Here is an 18,373-nt window from a genome sequence, read left to right as displayed (position 1 = left end):
ACTACAGACACCCTGGTTTGAATCCAGGCTGTATCACAACCGGCCGTGATTGGGAGACCCATAGGGCGGTGCACCATTGGCCCCGGGTTTGGCAGGTGTAGGCCGTCATTGTAAAGAAGAATTTGTTCTTAGCTGACTTGCCAAGTTAAAATAAAGGTCCAATAAAAAAATTCAAACGATCACAAGTCAGTCATAATGTGGCTGCTAGGATAGCATATATAATCATGTACTGTAGCAAACTAAAACCACATAATCTAATGTTAGCTAGCTGCTAGGAGGATGTCATGCCATTGGAGGAGTGGGTGAGTGACTGACTTTTTCCCCTCATCTTTTTTTCGGTTGCTATACACAGCTAGAGATGCAGGTGTCATTTGATTAGATAGCAAGAACTTGAACGACTGTTATCCAGTTAGCCTATCTCTTGCGTTCGCAAATTCACTCTGGCTATCTACTGAGTAATTTCAGAGCACTCTCATCTGAATTTACAAATGCGCAATACCCACTGAATATAACCAATGTCAGTAAACGTAGGCACAAAAAGTAATAGTTAGTCAAGAACGCTCTAGATAACATGTAAACAGCCTAACCAGCACTGCTACGATGAGTAAAATGGTCAGAGTGAGGTGTTCTCTCATTTATGTCTGGAAGTAGCTAGCTAGCAAGCTAGCCAACTTTAGCCAGTTAGCTTCGGTGCTTGGTTGGGACAAGCATGCCATGCCAGGCAAACTGCAGAAGGACGAGGAGGCTACAATTCCCCATCGTTTATCAGTCCAATTTTGATGGCCAACTAGAAGAAAAAGTTTGACAGGGTTGATCTAATAATCCTTTGTTATATTTGAGCTCATCTTGCTCTGGCTAGCATTAGTTGTTAATGTGCATAACTGAGGGAGAGACAGCCTACCTTTTCATGGTCGTTTGATTAGTAGGACTGTAAAGTTCTCAAATGTATGAGGACTACCGTGATGTTTACATATAGAATTTTCAGAAATTCATTCACGTGTATTTTGTGGCTTTTGGCGAATACGTTGTAATTATCTAAAGTTGCGCTGTTGCAACTTCCTGTAAACACAGTCCAGTTCAAAGTGAATGAAGGCAGGCCCTACTGCCCGTAAACACACAGTCCAGTTCAAAGTGAATGATGGCAGGCCCTACTGCCCGTAAACACACAGTCCAGTTCAAAGTGAATGATGGCAGGCCCTACTGCCCGTAAACACACAGTCCAGTTCAAAGTGAATGAAGGCAGGCCCTACTGCCCGTAAACACACAGTCCAGTTCAAAGTGAATGAAGGCAGGCCCTACTGCCCATAAACACACAGTCCAGTTCAAAGTGAATGAAGGCAGGCCCTACTGCCCGTAAACACACAGTCCAGTTCAAAGTGAATGAAGGCAGGCCCGTGTGGCAAATGGCTTGTTTATATAAAGGCTTACTGCAGCTCTGATTGGCTATAGCTCACCGGTCTGTGTAGACTCTAGTCCAGGACAAGACAGCTGTTTTTAGTCTGTTTTATTTACAGCAGTGTCTATTAATTGTCCAAACGCACGGCCACTTTCTCCACTCTATATTACTAAAGAATTTTCACAAATGCCTTAATATACATAATTCCCAATCATTCTATGAATTTATGAAAACCTGAAAATGACCATATCTAAGTGGTCGCTTGTCAGGATTTTTTTTTTAAAGTGTCATATTCTTCCTGGGGGTGTATATGAACAGATTTGAATATGATTTTAATGTTGCTAAAATTCTTTCAGTTCCACTTTAAATGCAGCAATGTTTCCCACACCAGTTATTTTCAAATTAATGGCTAACAACAGCAAGCGCACTGGAATAAAAACACAGTTCTACTCACCAGATGATGATCATTTAAAACTTAACTTCTTATTGAAAGTTATTCTTGTAAAGGGAGACGCTAACAAATTAGCAACAACATCCTATTTGATAACACCTGATGCAGCCATTGCAAACTAGCCCACAACAAAAGCTAGATTAAATCAGAAGATCACTGAAAATAACTTTATAAAATATCATTATTGTTATAATCATTATTTTATAAATCTTTAGCCCTTCTCTGAAGGCATAGAAGGCCCATCATTCCCTACTGTGTTTGGGTTAGAAATCATTTGTAGAGGGGCTCCATTTTGCCTCAGAATGCATCTTTTCACTATTCTCAATGTCAAAAGAAACCATATGTTGTTCTAACAAAATTACAATCATGGTCTTGAATTTGACTTGCATTTTTCTGGCCTCGGTCTTGACTCGGTTTTGCCCCTCCTCCCTCCGGTCTTGGTCTGGACTCGGATTCGATTTGCTCCTGTCTTGGTCTTGAATCGGTCTCGCTTTTAATGGTCTAGAACACAACACTGGCCACATGACTGCTTTGCTAACACTGATTGGAATATGTTTCGAGACTCTGCCGATAACATTGATGAGCTAACCACCTCAGTCACTGGCTTCATTAGAAAATGCATCAGCAACGTTGTACTCACAGTGAGGGTTCGTGAGAAGGGTCTTTAATGCGGTCCACACCCTCAAGGCTGCGGGCCCCGCCGGTATTCCAGGGCTTGCACAGTACAGCTGGCAGGCGTATTCAGAGTAATTTTCAACCCCTCCTTATCCCAGTCTGTAATCCCCACATGTTTTAAGATGACCACAATCATTCCTGTTCCTAAGAACTATAAGGTTTCATACCACAATGACTACCGCCCTGTAGCACTCACTTCTGTAATCACAAAGTGCTTTGAGAGGCTGGTTATGGCACACATTAACTCCACCATCCAAGCCACCCTAGACCCACTCCAATTTGCATACCGCCCCATCAGATCCAGAGAAGATGCAGTCTCAATTGCTCTCCACACTACCCTCACTCACCTAGATAAGAGAAATACCTATGTGAGAATGCTGTTTGTTGACTACAGCAAAGCGTTCAACACCATTGTCCTCTTCAAGCTTGTCACCAAACTTAGGATTCCTCCCTCTTAGAACACCTCCCTCTGCAACTGGATCCTGGACTTCCTGATGGGCCGACCCCAGGTGGTGAGGGTAGGCAACATCACCTCTGGCACGCTGACCCTTAACACAGGGGCCCCACATAAGCTTAGTGTAAGCTTAGTCCTCTTCTGTACTCCCTGTTCACCCATTACTGTGTGGCCACACATGACTCCAACACCATTATCAAGTTTTCTAACGACACCACGGTGGTAGGCCAGATCACCAGACATGTCAGCTCTGCTTTTAGCTCCTAAGAAACATTGCAGTATTTAATTTTTTTGTGTGTTATTTCTTACATTATTAGCCCAGTTGTTTGTGTTATTACATACAGACGGAAATAAGTTTTGGATATCAGAGCGGCGGTAACTCACCAGCAATATGACCAGGAATATGACTTTCCCAAATTGGATCCTTTGTTCGTACCCCTCAGGGCAATTGAACTTATCTCAGAGGCTGCTGTAAGACGCTGCCGACGGAGAAGAGGTTTTCGGACTGGACTTCTATTAGCTCAGGGCAAGGATCTCCTTCCAGAGAGACATCACAACAATATTATAACCGCCATCGATAAGAGACATTACTGTGCAGCTGTATTCATCGACCTGGCCGAGGCTTTTGACTCTGTCAATCACCACATTCTTATTGGCAGACTCGACAGCCTTGGTTTCTCAAATGATTGCCTCGCCTGGTTTACCAACTACTTCTCAGATAGAGTTCAGTGTGTCAAATCGGAGGGCCTGTTGTTCGGACCTCGGGCAGTCTCTATGGGGGTGCCACAGGGTTCAATTGTCGGGCCGACTCTCTTCTCTATATACATCAATGATGTCGCTCTTGCTGCTGGTGATTCTCTGATCCACCTCTACGCAGACGACACCATTCTGTATACTTCTGGCCCCTCTTTGGACACTGTGTTAACATACCTCCAGATGAGCTTCAATGCTATACAACTCTCTTTCCGTGGCCTCCAACTACTCTTAAATGCAAGTCAAACTAAATGCATGCTCTTCAACCGATCACTGCCCGCATCCGCTCGCCCGACTAGCATCAATTCTCTGGACGGTTTTGACTTCGAATATGTGGACAACTACAAAAACCTAGGTGTCTGATTAGACTGTAAACTCTGTAAACTCCCCATTAAGCATCTCCAATCCAAATTTAAATCTAGAATCGGCTTCCTATTTCACAACAAAGCCTCCTTCACTCATGCTAACAAACATACCCTTGCAAAACTGACTATCCTACTCATCCTTGACTTCGGCGATGTCATTTACAAAATAGCTTGGATGTAGTCTAATTGGATGTAGTCTATCACAGTGTAACCTTTAGTTTTGTCACTAAATCCCCATATATACTACCCACCACTGCAACCTGTATGCAGTGGTGGCTGGCCATCACTACATAACCGTCACCATACCCACTGGCTCCAGATCATCTATAAGTCTTTGCTAGGTAAAGCCCTTATCTCAGCTCACTGGTCACGATAGCAACTCCCACCTGTAGCATGCGCAGGTATATTTCAGTGGTCATCCCCAAAGCCAACACCTCCTTTGGCCGCCTTTCCTTCCAGTTCTCTGCTGTCAATGACTGGAACGAATTGCAAATGTCACTGAAGCTGGAGACATATCTCCCTCACTAACTATAAGCATCAGCTATCAGAGCAGCTTACCAATCACTGCACCTGTACACAGCCCATCTGTAAATAGCCCACAAAACTACCTCATCCCCATATTGTTATTTTTTTGCTCTTTTGCACTCCAGAATTTCTACTTGCACATCATCATCTGGACATCTATTACTCCAGTGTTAATGCTAAATTGTAATTATTTCGCCACTATGGCCTATTTATTGCCTTACCTCCCTAATACTACATTTTGCACACACTGTATATAGATTTTTCTATTGTGTTATTGACTGTACTTTTATCCCATGTGTAACTCTGTGTTGTTGTTTTTGTCACACTGCTTTGCTTTATCTTGGCCAGGTCACAGTCGTAAATGAGAACTTGTTCTCAACTGGCCTACCTGGTTAATTAAAGGTGAAATAAAAAATAAATACATAAATAAATAAATAAATAAATAAATAAATAAATAAATAAATAAATAAAATATGGTACTGGAACTGACCCTGTATAATATGGTATGCTTACTTACCTTATCATGTTCTACTTATTTTTTTTATTTCTTGTGTGTTTTTGTCCTACCTTATTATTTTTAGTATGACATTGTCATTGATTACTGCATTGTTGGGTTTAGAGCTTGCAAGAAAGGCATTTCACTGTACTTAGTGTACTTAGTGAAACTGTACTCTGTGACATTAGAACTTGAAAATGTAATCTCTTACACACCAAACTAACATTATTGCAGAGTTAGAGAGACTAGAGTAGAGAAACCTTGTCCTGTCCTGGTGTTATTGGAAATATTTATGTGTTTTCTAGTGCTAACTGTTTACTCAGTTAGTGTAGGCTGAGCTGGAGCATGTTGTGTGAAACTGGACCACATAGGAGTGTTGAGCTGAACGCTGTTGATGCTTTAATGGTTCATTGCTCTCGTGGCTGGAGGTATTGTGTGTCTGAGTGTAGAGAGAAAGTGTGTGTGTGTGTGTGTGTGTGTGAGAGAGAGAGAGAGAGAGAGCAAGCGAATTGTAGACACTTAGTGAGAGTGTCTGTGGTGGAGACATTCTCAGGAGCGAAGGAGACTGGGTTAATGCTCTAAGCCTTGACCTCTAACTCCTCATCAGGAGGTGCAGAGAACGACGGGGGTCACCAGGGTCAAGGGGGTTCTCCAGGGAAGGGCTTGTCCAGAGAGCGTGGCATGGTGCTAGAGGTGGCATGGTGCTATCATGTGATTCACAGTGGGGAGAAGTTAAAGGTCAGGGAAGCGAGGCGTGTTGGATGAGATGAAGACATCTCTACCTCTCTCTATCTCTCTCTTCAACTCCCTAATCTATGCATTCCCTCTCTCTTTCTTTGTCTGTCTCTCTCTCTGTCTGTCTCTCTTTCTCTCGATCTATCTCTTTCTGTATTTTTCTCTGTCTCTCTCTCCAAATGATTTACTTTTCTTCAGGGAAACACACTACTCTGCTATAAATTCTTTGCTGGCCCAGGTGATTCCTGCCTGCTTTTATCATCAAGCCTAGAGTTTCTGTGTGGTGACTCTGTCCTTTCGCTCAGGCACTTACGTCACCCCTCCCCCCTTCACCTCATCTAGAAGTCGCCTCACTCTGCTCCAGCTTTACCACTCCAGGGCTACAGTCAGTCCCTACTGAGGCACAGCACAATATGGCCTGCAGCAGTGAAATGGATATGGGAGGAGGGGAATATTAGAAACTTAACGTAGTTTTAGCAATAATGACCCTGTTTTTAATGGCCACCAGCCACCGTGTCACCATGCAGGAGACATTTCCTGATATGGAGAGTTTTATAAGACAGTGCTTCATTTCTCTTATTATTCCCAATAACATGGAGTCCTTTACTACCTTCTACAGCTGGAGTTATAGGCAATCTATACATATTCACTATGGTCATTGTCCACACTAGAACTTATGCATGTACAGTACATGCCTCCATTTGTCCTTCCATATTCTACCTCCTCATTCTCAACAACCATGGCACCCTCCAGATCTCCTTCTACCATATGTATGAGAGACAAGGTCTGTTGCCCTTGCTTTCCATTAAAACCATGAAGTGAGTTTTGGAAAGATCACACTGATGTTATTTTTATAAGACCCGAACTCCCCTGCTACGGGGTCCACTTTATGAGTCACTGGATACACTAGATGACTCACATTAGATAAGGAAAGATTGTGAACCGAAGAGAGGTGTGTGTGTGTGTGTGTGTGTGTGTGTGTGTGTGTGTGTGTGTGTGTGTGTGTGTGTGTGTGTGTGTGTGTGTGTGTGTGTGTGTGTGTGTGTGTGTGTGTGTGTGTGTGTGTGTGTGTGTGTGTGTGTGTGTGTGTGTGAGAAGTGAGTGTAGTCCCCTCGGTCAGATAGTGTGGATTATAAATCCATGTCAGTAGTGATGTCTTCATTCAAGACGTAACCATGGAGAATTGGCAGCAATGTATTGGTGCCTTGTGCACTTCGACTTAGGTCTTTCACCATGAGTTGACAGGACGGCTAACACACACACTGCGCTGTCAATCACACCACTTCGCAGAGTGTCACTGGTGTTGGTCTGGACAGTGTTTGACTGGAGGAGAAGTCAAGCTATTGCTAATACTTGTTGCTGAGACACGCAACACACACATCATCAGGTCCAAACACACTGTTTGATTTTATCACCCAGTCAAAGTTCAAACATTACATAAGTCAATGAGATTTGTGTAAAGTTCCCCCTTCCTCTCTCTTGACAAGGGGTTGCAATTAATTTGCTTTTCCCTTAGATTGTTGTCATAAACTACAAATCATTTTGTGCCCCTAAGATAAGTCAAGCACTACTTGGGGTTTGACAGGTGCAGACAAATTGATAATAAATGAAAAGATATTGGTCGCTGGGCCTCAATAACAAATTAGTTGAAATATGCAGGAGAGCTGTTGGCCATTTATTGTTGGAGTGGAGATGACAGGCAGACAGCAGTACACACACGCACACACAAACACACATATGTTAACTAGAGCAAAGCAAAAGGACAGTCTTATATATGGATGTATAATGTCTGCCTAGGGGATGCAGTGCACGAGCATCATTCTAGAGCTTTTCGCTGAGCTACAGAAAATCTTTGTCCCATCAAAACACAAGGGGAGTTAAGATGTTGTTAGAACAGGGGTGTGGGTGTGTCATCTGAGGGACATGTCCTCTTGGTCTGGTTACAACACACATCTGGACCAGGGTGACCTCATCTCCTGGCAGCAGCCTCCAGTAACCTTGACACACCCCACCTCCGTGTGTGTGTTCGTGTGTGTGTGAGAAAGAGAGAGACTACAGAAAGCCAGTGTGACCATAATCAGGATAAGTAGTAATGGAGGTGAATAGGGGTATTTACATATCGTGATATTATTTTGGACAATATTATATAGATACTTTTACTCCAAGTATCGATTTGTAGTTGTTGATTTTGCTAGATAGCGCTAGCTTGAGATAGTCGGCTGTACCTGCGCCAAAACGCCAGTACTTTTCATCCTATAGCTTGTTCTCCATCTTCTTTTTAAATAGTGAGCCAACATGACTGAGCCACCCAAAAGTATCATGCTCCCTCTTGTCTCTCTGCAGCAGTCATATAGTGAGCAATATGTATGGAACATCAAATCACAATATAATCGCAGGATCGAATCTCAATAAATACCGAATCATGTAAATCGTGAGAATCTATTGATAATATCGTATTGTGAGGTCCCTGGCAATTACCAGAGGGTGGTGCCACTCATTAGGCATTCTGTTTGGCTAGTAGGCCTGATATAGTGATGGAGGGCTCATCAATATTCACCATTCTCTCCCTAAAGGCATGCTGGGACATTAGTATGCTGTGTTGTGCTGTTGTCTCCCAGGGTTGGGTTTAGAGACCTTATCCCACAGCAGCCCCCCGAGAATAAACAACAAGCATTGTCTATGAAAAGTCAACATCTCGCTCCACAGGACTGTTCACTAACAAAGATGGCCATGTATATGTGGTGTGTAGATGCAAACGGCCTCTATGCCCAATTTATCAACATCACATGACACAATGGGATTGTTAGTCAGTCATCCATCAGCTTCAATGGACCAGGAGCTCAGCTGCCAATCAACCATTCAGGGGGAGGGGGGCTGAATATGGAAGTCTGGTATCTTTTATAGAGGGAGAGAGCCAGGGAGAGATATTACAGGAAGGTGTTCTGTGTGTGGGGGGGTTCTATGACATAGGCATTTCCCAGATATATTAAGAAAAGCATGTAGAGAAGAAAGTGTTGAGGTCTTCTATATGGTCCTATATATTATCCCAGCCCCCGTCCCCGCAGGAGGCCTTTTGATAGGCCGTCATTGTACATAAGAATTTGTTCTTAACTGACTTGCCCAGTTAAATAAAGGTTAAATAAATAAAAATCTAATTATAATATCGCGCTGAAGCTCATCTTTTGTCTGTTATGGTGTTATTTACGGTTATATTCCAGAATTTTTAGGGGGGTACGAGGATATGAACCTCCCCAATTTTCCCTCCTACAAATTCCAACCTGGTTTTGAATCATGGTTTCTGCCTTTAAAAGTCATCCAGAAGCAATGAATCAATAGCAAACTTGGAATAAAAAGAGTTGTAAAAAGGCCAAGGTACTTCAGAGTCAGTCAGTCTTCTGTTAGTGAATTACTTACAGTACATAACTGATTCATTACATGAGTCGATGGAAAAGGTATGTGTTTTTCACTGACTATGGAATATGCATGTGGAGGGATATTCCATGGCAAGCTTTTGGTGCTTCCAAGTGTTGGGAGGGAACTGTTTGAATGGAATTCTATGGGGTTGGGGGTCAAGATGATGTGTGTGTGTGTGTACAGGGTCATTATCTCTTGAATGTGAGCTGAGAATCGGATCTCACAGCCTGATGTAAACAGGAAAGGACAGAGCCCTGCAACGATTTCCTTTGTTCCCCGTAAAAATGCCAACTTGTTCCATCTGCTGTACTTGCCCATGGCAGATACATCTTTCTCTAGAACCTGATACAGTGGTTATATCTGTGTGTTTCTCTGTGTTTTTCATGATCGGATGACTGTCATTGTTCTCTTCCCGCTCTTGGACAAGTTGTCCCTTCCAAAGTTAACACACGCATCTTCTTGATCTAATAATAATAATATCCAGGAAAAGTTATTCTCTTGTTCAAGTGGATATACACTACATGACCAAAAGTATGTGGACAGCTGCTCATCGAACATCTCATTCTTGAATCATGGGCATTAGTATGGAGTTAGTTGCTGCTATAACAGCCTCCGCTCTTTTGGGAAGGCTTTCCACTAGATGTTGGAACATTTCTGCAGGGACTTGCTTCCATTCAGCCACAAGAACATTAGTAAGGTCGGGCAATGATGTTTGGCGATTTGGCCTGGCTCGCAGTCTGCGTTCCAATTCATCCCAAAGGTGTTCGATGGGATTGAGGTCAGGGCTCTGTGCAGGCCAGTCAAGTTCTTCCACACTGTTCTCGACAAACCATTTCTGAATGGACCTCGCTTTGTGCATGGGGGCATCCAACTGAAGTTGAAAGCACAGAATCGTCTAGAATGTCATTGTATGATGTACCGTTAAGATTTCCCTTTACTGGAACTAAGCGGTTCTAGCCTGAACCATGAAAAACAGCCCTAGGCCATTATTTCTCCTGTTTGTTTATGAAGATTGCATGGCTGTGTGCAAGAGCAACGGGTGTGGCTGAAATAGCCGAATCAACTCATTTGAAGGGTTGTCCACATACGTTTGTATATATAGTGTATTTTCTAATAGTGTGTTTGATAAACCCTATCTACTGATCTGTGGCTAACTCACACATACATGTATATACACAACATGGCCAAAAGTATGTAGACACCCCTTCAAGTGAGTGGATTTGGCTATTTCAGCCACACCCGTTGCTAACAGGTGTATAAAATCGAGCACACAGCCATGCAATCTCCATAGACAAGCATGGGCAGTAGAATGGCCCGTACTGAAGAACTCAGTGACTTTCAACGTGGCACCGTCATAGGATGCCACCTTTCCAACAAGTTCTTCCAAATTCTGTTCTTCCAAATTCTGCCTGGCTAGAGCTGCCCCGGTCAACTGTAAGTGCTGTTATTGTGACGTGGAAACATCTAGGCGCAACAACTGCTCAGCCGCGAAGTGGTTGAGAACGGGACCGCCGAGTGCTGAAGCAGGTAAAAATAATCTTTCCTTGTTTGCAATACTCACTACCAAATTCCCAACTGCCTCTGGAAGCAACGTCAGCACAATAACCGTTTGTCATGAGCTTCATGAAATGGGTTTCCATGGCCCGAGCAGCCGCACACAAGCCTAAGATTACCAAGCGTCGGCTGGAGTGGTGTAAAGCTTGTCGCCATTGGACTCTGGAACAGTGGAAACACATTTTCTGGAGTGATGAATCACGCGTCACCATCTGGTAGTCCGGAAGACGAATCTGGGTATGGCGGATGCCAGTACGCTACCTGCCCCAATGCATAGTGGTAACTGTCAAGTTTGGTGGAGGAGGAGGAATTGACCATTGTCTGTGGCTATTTTTCGTGGTTCGAGCAGTTTTTTTTTTTAGATCGGTGTTTAAGAACTTGACTGGCCTGCACAGAGTCCTGACCTCAACCCCATCGAACACATTTGGGATAAAATGGAACACCGACTTCAAGGAAGGCCTAATCACCCAACATCAGTGCCCAACCTCACTAATGATCTTGTGGCTGAATGGTAGCAAGTCTCCGCAGCAATCTTCCAACATCTATTGGAAAGCCTTCCGAGAGGTTGTCATACCAGTGGAGGTTGTCATACCAGCAAAGGTGGAACAAACTACATATTAATACCATGATTTTGGAATGAGATATTCAACGAGCAGAAAATGTAGTGTACCTTAACAGTAGTCCTGTGTTTAGCCATGCAAAATGTGTTGTGTTTAATAAAGACTTAAGGAGATGATTGACTTCCTCCTCTTTGTCAGCATTACATTTACATTGTAGGTATTTATCAGACAATCTTATCAAGAGCGAATTACATAGTGAATGGATACGTTTTCATAATTTTTCATACCGGTCCCCTGTGGGAATCGAACCCACAACCCTGACGTTGCAAGCACCATGCTCTACCAACTGAGCAAGTCAGCCACACACGCATGTACACACAAACGGGTGCGCACACACCCATCATCACCCATTAGGGGCGGCAGGTAGCCTAGTGGTTAGAGCATTGGACTAGCAACCGAAAGGTTGCAAGATTGAATCCCCGAGCTGACAAGGTAAGAATCTGTCGTTCTGCCCCTGAACAATGCAGCACTGTTCCTAGGCTGTTCTTACTGACTTGCGTAGTTAAATAAAGGTAAAAAAAAAAATCTTAGTCCACAACCCAAGAGAATTCCCTTCAAACAGTTCCCTCCCAACACTGGGAAGCACCAAAAGCTTGCTATGGAATATCCCTCCACATGCATGGTCATTCAAAAACACAGATACTGTACCTTTCCCATTGACTTGTGTAATTAATCAGTTACGTACTGTAAGGAATTAACTAATGGAAGACTGACTGTCTGAAGTGCCTTGGTCTTTGTCTTTTACATTATTTTACAAATTACATTATCCCAGCCACACGAGGATAACACCATCTGTCTAATGTCACAGCTCAGATCGCCACTCTATACATACACCAGGGCTGTAAGGCTATGTAAGCCCTAGCTGAGGAAGTGGATAACCTTGTTACAATGATACTAGGAGGTCATTGGGAATGCCTATAGGGAGCACTGGGTTCATTCATTCCCAAAGATTGGAAAGCAGCTGTGGTCATCCCCCTCTTCAAAGGGGGGAACACTCTTGACCCAAACTGCTACAGACCTATATCTATCCTACCCTGCCTTTCTGAGGTCTTCGAAAGCCAAGTCAACAAACAGATTACAGACCATTTCGAATCCCTCATGGGTGCACCTCAGCCACGCTCAAGGTCCGAAACGATATCTTAACCGCCATCGATAAGAAACAATACTGTGCAGCCATATTCATTGACCTGGCCAAGGCTTTCAACTCTGTCAATCACCACATCCTCATCGGCAGACTCGATAGCCTTGGTTTCTCAAATGATTGCCTCGCCTGGTTCACCAACTACTTCTCTGATTTTATTTTTTATTTCACCTTTGGTTAAAACCAGGTAGGCAAGTTGAGAACAAGTTCTCATTTACAATTGCGACCTGGCCAAGATAAAGCAAAGCAGTTCGACACAAACAATGACACAGTTACACACGGAGTAAAACAAACATACAGTCAATAATACAGTATAAACAAGTCTATATACGATGTGAGCAAATGAGGTGAGATAAGGGAGGTAAAGGCAAAAAAAGTCCATGGTGGCAAAGTAAATACAAAATAGCAAGTAAAACACTGGAATGGTAGATTTGCAGTGTAAGAATGTGCAAAGTAGAAATAAAAATAATGGGGTGCAAAGGAGCAAAATAAATAAATAAATCATTTAAATACAGTAGGGAAAGAGGTAGTTGTTTGGGCTAAATTATAGGTGGGCTATGTACAGGTGCAGTAATCTGATAGAGTTCAGTGTGTCAAATCGGAGGCCTGTTGTCCGGACCTCTGGCAGTCTCTATGGGGGTTAAATTCTTGGACTCACTCTCTTCTCTTTATATATCAATGATGTCGCTCTTGCTGCTGGTGAGTCTCTGATCCACCTCTACGCAGACGACACCATTCTGTATACTTCTGGCCCTTCTTTGGACACTGTGTTAACAACCCTCCAGACGAGCTTCAGTGCCATACAACTCTCTTTCCTTGGCCTCCAATTGCTCTTAAATACAAGTCAAACTAAATGCATGCTCTTCAACCGATCGCTGCCTGCACCTGCCCGCCCGTCCAACATCACTACTCGGTTCTGACTTAGAATATGTGGACAACTACAAATACCTAGGTGTCTGGTTAGACTGTAAACTCTACTTCCAGACTCATATCAAACATCTCCAATCCAAAGTTAAATCTAGAATTGGCTTCCTATTTCGCATCAAAGCATCCTTCACTCATGCTGCCAAACATACCCTTGTAAAACTGACCATCCTACCGATCCTCGACTTCGGCGTTGTCATTTACAAAATAGCCTTCAATACCCTACTCAAAAAATTGGATGCAGTCTATCACAGTGCCACCCGTTTTGTCAACAAAGCCCCATATACTACTCACCACTGCGACCTGTACGCTCTCGTTGGCTGGCCCGCGCTTCACACTCGTCGCCAAACCCACTGGCTCCAGGTCGTCTACAAGAACCTGCTAGGTAAAGTCCCCCCTTATCTCAGCTCGCTGGTCACCATAGCAGCACCCACCTGTAGCACACGCTCTAGCAGGTATATCTCTCTGGTCACCCCCAAAACCAATTCTTCCTTTGGCCGCCTCTCCTTCCAGTTCTCTGCTGCCAATGACTGGAACGAACTATAAAAATCTCTGAAATTGGAAACACTTATCTCAAAACACTTAGCTTTAAGAACCAGCTGTCAGAGCAGCTCACAGATTACTGCACCTGTACATAGCCCATCTATAATTTAGCCCAAACAACTACCTCTTCCCCTACTGTATTTATTTATTTTGCTCCTTTGCACCCCATTATTTCTATCTCTACTTTGCACATTCCTCCACTGCAAATCTACCATTCCAGTGTTTTTCTTGCTATATTGTATTTACTTTGCCACCGTGGCCTTTGTTTTTGCCTTTACCTCCCTTATCTCACCTCATTTGCTCACATCGTATATAGACTTGTTTTTCTACTGTATTATTGACTGTATGTTTGTTTTACTCCATGTGTAACTCTGTTGTTGCATGTGTCGAACTGCTTTGCTTTATCTTGGCCAGGTCCCAATTGTAAATGAGAACTTGTTCTCAACTTGCCTACCTGGTTAAATAAAGGCAAAGAATAAAATGAAGAAAATAAATAAATGACACAACAAAAGGGATCCACACTTCCTCTCCCTCTGACCCCAAACAGTAATCATCCTGACCCATTGGCCCATTGGGAGCTAACCTGAAATCATCCCTCTACTGTATGTTGAACTGGTTGTTCTAACCCCATGTGATGTGTTTACCTGGTTATTCTAACATGTATGTGTGTTGACAGGGAGAACTGCCTGTCTCCGGTCAGCCCAGAGACGTGTCCCCTGGTGCAGGCGTTCCTCTCCCCAGGCAGGGTGTTCCTGGCCCACGCCCACACACAGCTGAAGACTGGCCTGCAGACGCAGGAGAGACACCTCTTCCTCTTCACTGACACACTCCTCATCGCCAAGGCCAAGTGAGTCTGTGTGTGTCTGTGAGAGAGAGGGGGGGGGCAAAGAGCAGAAGGCAACTGCTAAAAACTGCATTCCATCCCTCTCTTCCCTACTCAAGTCTAAAAACCCTGTCTCCCGGGACTGTGAGCCCTATACTTCCCTCCCTCCCTCCCTCATGCCTCCCTCCCCTCCTATCGTTTCTATCCGGCCTATAATTACCTCTCAGCCAATTAAATCCATCTGAGGCCGTGCCCAGATCAGAGACCACTCATCAGGGCCAGAGGGGCTCCCCACCCAGAACACAACCTTCAGGCAATGCTCCAGATATTTTCAGGGTGTTGATGCAACATTGCTGTGATGTTGTGGCAGCAAAACAGGGCCTCTCTCTCCAACCAACTGAATATTCAACATCATGTGCCTCTGGGTGGAGCTGACCCATACATAGTGGAGACAGCTATAATTGGCTTTATTACATTCTGGGTTAAAAAGAGTATGATAGGAAAGTGTGTGTGTATCGGGGGTGTTCACAGACATAGACACGTGTACATACAGCAGGTTTGCTGTGGGAATGTTGAGAATTCCACCAAGGATATTAATAAATGTATGCGCTCAGAAACGTGATTCAGCGCATGTATGCTTGTGTGTTAAACTGTGTGTGACCCTCTCGTGTTTGCTGCAGGTCATCCACACACTTTAAACTGAAGGCTCAGGTGCGATTGTGTGAGATGTGGACAGCAGGCTGTATGGAGGAGGTGTGTGAGGGCAGCACCAGTCTAGACAGGAGCTTTGTCATGGGCTGGCCTACCTTCAACTGTGTCGCCACATTCAGGTATGCGCGCACACACACACACACACACACACACACACACACACACACACACACACACACACACACACACACACACACACACACACACACACACACACACACACACACACACACACACACACACACACACACGCTTACTGTATGTAGTGAGAATGTCCCTTTAATAAATCCTCATTGAGTATGTAGTATGTACGCGAAATGTCCTTCCGTAGGAAGGCTGGGCAAGAACATGAATATTCATGATATCTGCCGGCATGAGCAGTTAGCACTGACCGAACAACTTGGGAAATGCAGCGTCAGCTTGATCACCAAATTAACTGGGAAATAAATGAAAGCCTCACCAGCTAGTGACCAACCTATTTTAGTTTCACTGTCCGATCATTCAAAAAACAAGACCACAAATTGTTATTTTTACCTTTCCACAAACGGTCTGATATGTGTTGCTTGATGGTATGCTTGATATGAGCAAGTTAACCAAAATGTATCAAAGAATAGGTAATGCGTCCACAATTAGTTACTGCCTGGCCAGTGATATAGCTAACTACATTTCAGTAATGAGCTATCCTCCTAAATGCGGTGGTCAGTGTGTAAACTAAAAATTAGTTGAAATGATTTGTCTGAATACGAACTAGTCGCCAGATATTGTTGCCCATGATGTAATCATGTCTAACCAGTTGGCTAATGTAGCTTATGTGCCCATAAGCTCCCAAGTCTAGATAGCTGTGTCTTGGCATCCACGATTAGTGAGCTAGCTAGCTAGTTTGGCTACTGCATGGCCAGTGTGAGCTAGCATGCTAGCTAGCCAGTAAGCTAGCTACATTTCAGTCAATAGCTATCCTTCTAAATGTGCTGGTCACTGGATGAGTTGAACATATTTGTCTGAAAACAAGCTAGTAGCCAGTTGTTGTTGCCCATGGTGGATTAATATCTAACCCACTGGCTCCTGAATCCTATGTCCCCACGAGGTCTCGAGTCTAGCTAACTTTAGGTAGCCCGGGCCGCACATTAGCACTTTGCTATCTGAGCTGTTTCATAAGAAAACAGCTGATAGCAAGCCCTCCTCTGCGACAATGTTATTGGGGAGTTAGAATTTCAGATTCATATGTCATTTTTATGTTAATTGTCATTCAATGTCGTGGTTACTACTGGTTTCAGACCCGAGTTGAAATAAATTGTTTGCCATGTTTTGGTGAGGGGTCAGAGTGACGTCACGCACCCAAGAATCCTCAACCAATCACCCGACGGATATTAATGACTTTGCCTCCGCGTACTGTACGAAAGGAAATTTAGTGTACAGTACAGGACTGTCTCAGAAAAAGAACAACCACTAGAACAGTAAATTATCATCCCAACACCGCACCACAACCAGAGTCATATTCCTAGTAAAAAACAAAACTACTCTGACCACAGAGAGCTAGTTGTGATAAAATATCACAAACACACTATATGCCTTGATACCAGGAATTCATAGAAAAAATACAGTTTTACAGGGACACGTTATGTAAGAGAAGATGAGAAAAATAATATTGGTTGTCCGACTTAATTTTCTATCTCTCTCTCTGTCTGTCTGCAGTTCTGTGGAGCACAAGGAGAAGTGGCTTTTTCTCATCAAAAGGTAACCAGAAATGACGGATGACGATATTGTTCATAACTTCCTCTGATACTAATAGTCTATGGCTTGACTTCAGTGGCTTGAATAATGTGTTTAGTCTTGCTTGTGTTAAAGAAGGTATTGTTTTTTACGCTAACTTCCTCCTTCGTTCCTATAGTCGAATAAACGAAGAGAAAGAGAAGGATGACCCCAAGACCATTCCTCTGAAGATATTTGCAAAGGACATTGGGAATTGTGCTTATGTAAGTACTGTTTATGTATGGGTGCAGGTGTGTGTGTGTGTGTGTGTTCCGTCATGTGTGTTCATTTTTCTAATGTTTTTGTCTTCCCCTAGGCTAAGACTCTAGCTGTAAGTAATTCAGACAGCACCACTGATGTCATCCAAATGGCACTACTGCAGTTTGGCATTTCGGGCTGTGTGAAAGACCACCAGTTGTGGGTGAGCTCCATTAAAGATGACTCCCCCTACCCACTCATTGGTGAGTTCAACTCCTTTACCCCACAACCCATTACACTCACATTAAACCCAGCCATATCTCTCTTGTTTAGTTTACGGTACAAGTTGACCCTAGTCAGTGGTCAAGGGAAACTTTTACAATACGTACTCAGTACCTACTCAACCTACACTACCGTTCAAAAGTGGGGTCACTTAGAAATGTCCTTGTTTTTGAAAGAAGTGATCTTAAATACAGTGTAGACATTGTTAATGTTGTAAATGACTATTGTAGCTGGAAACTGAAGATTTTTTATGGAATATCTACATAGGCGTACAGACGCCCATTATCAGCAACCATCACTTCTGTGTTCCAATGACACGTTGTGTTAGCTAATCCAAGTTTATCATTTTAAAAGGCTAATTGATCATTAGAAAACCCTTTTGCAATTATGTTAGCACAGCTGAAAACGGTTGTCCAGATTAAAGAAGCAATAAAACTGGCCTTCTTTAGGCTAGTTGAGTATCTGGAGCATCAGCATTTGTGGGTTCGATTACTGGCTCAAAATGGCCAGAAACAAAGAACTTTCTTCTGAAACTCGTCAGTCTATTCTTGTTCTGAGAAATGA

The 18,373-nt window shown here is 43.4% G+C and overlaps 1 protein-coding gene across 2 annotated transcripts in view; it reads left to right on the top strand.

The window, feature by feature from the left end:
• LOC118385832 (rho GTPase-activating protein 20-like) overlaps positions 1-18,373 on the top strand; it is a 77,354-nt gene that overhangs the window by 44,103 nt on the left and 14,878 nt on the right. For both annotated transcript variants that reach the window (XM_052522357.1, XM_052522356.1), the window contains exons 3-7: positions 14,723-14,893; positions 15,550-15,699; positions 17,273-17,314; positions 17,469-17,553; positions 17,646-17,790. In XM_052522357.1, the coding sequence (XP_052378317.1) occupies positions 14,723-14,893; positions 15,550-15,699; positions 17,273-17,314; positions 17,469-17,553; positions 17,646-17,790 (593 nt within the window). The remainder of the gene's footprint in view (positions 1-14,722; positions 14,894-15,549; positions 15,700-17,272; positions 17,315-17,468; positions 17,554-17,645; positions 17,791-18,373) is intronic.

This window comes from Oncorhynchus keta, chromosome 7 (genome assembly GCF_023373465.1).
Source record: "Oncorhynchus keta strain PuntledgeMale-10-30-2019 chromosome 7, Oket_V2, whole genome shotgun sequence".
Classification (NCBI taxonomy): domain Eukaryota; kingdom Metazoa; phylum Chordata; class Actinopteri; order Salmoniformes; family Salmonidae; genus Oncorhynchus; species Oncorhynchus keta.
Note: the sequence above shows the minus strand (reverse complement) of the source record. Positions and strands in the feature narration are given on the sequence as shown.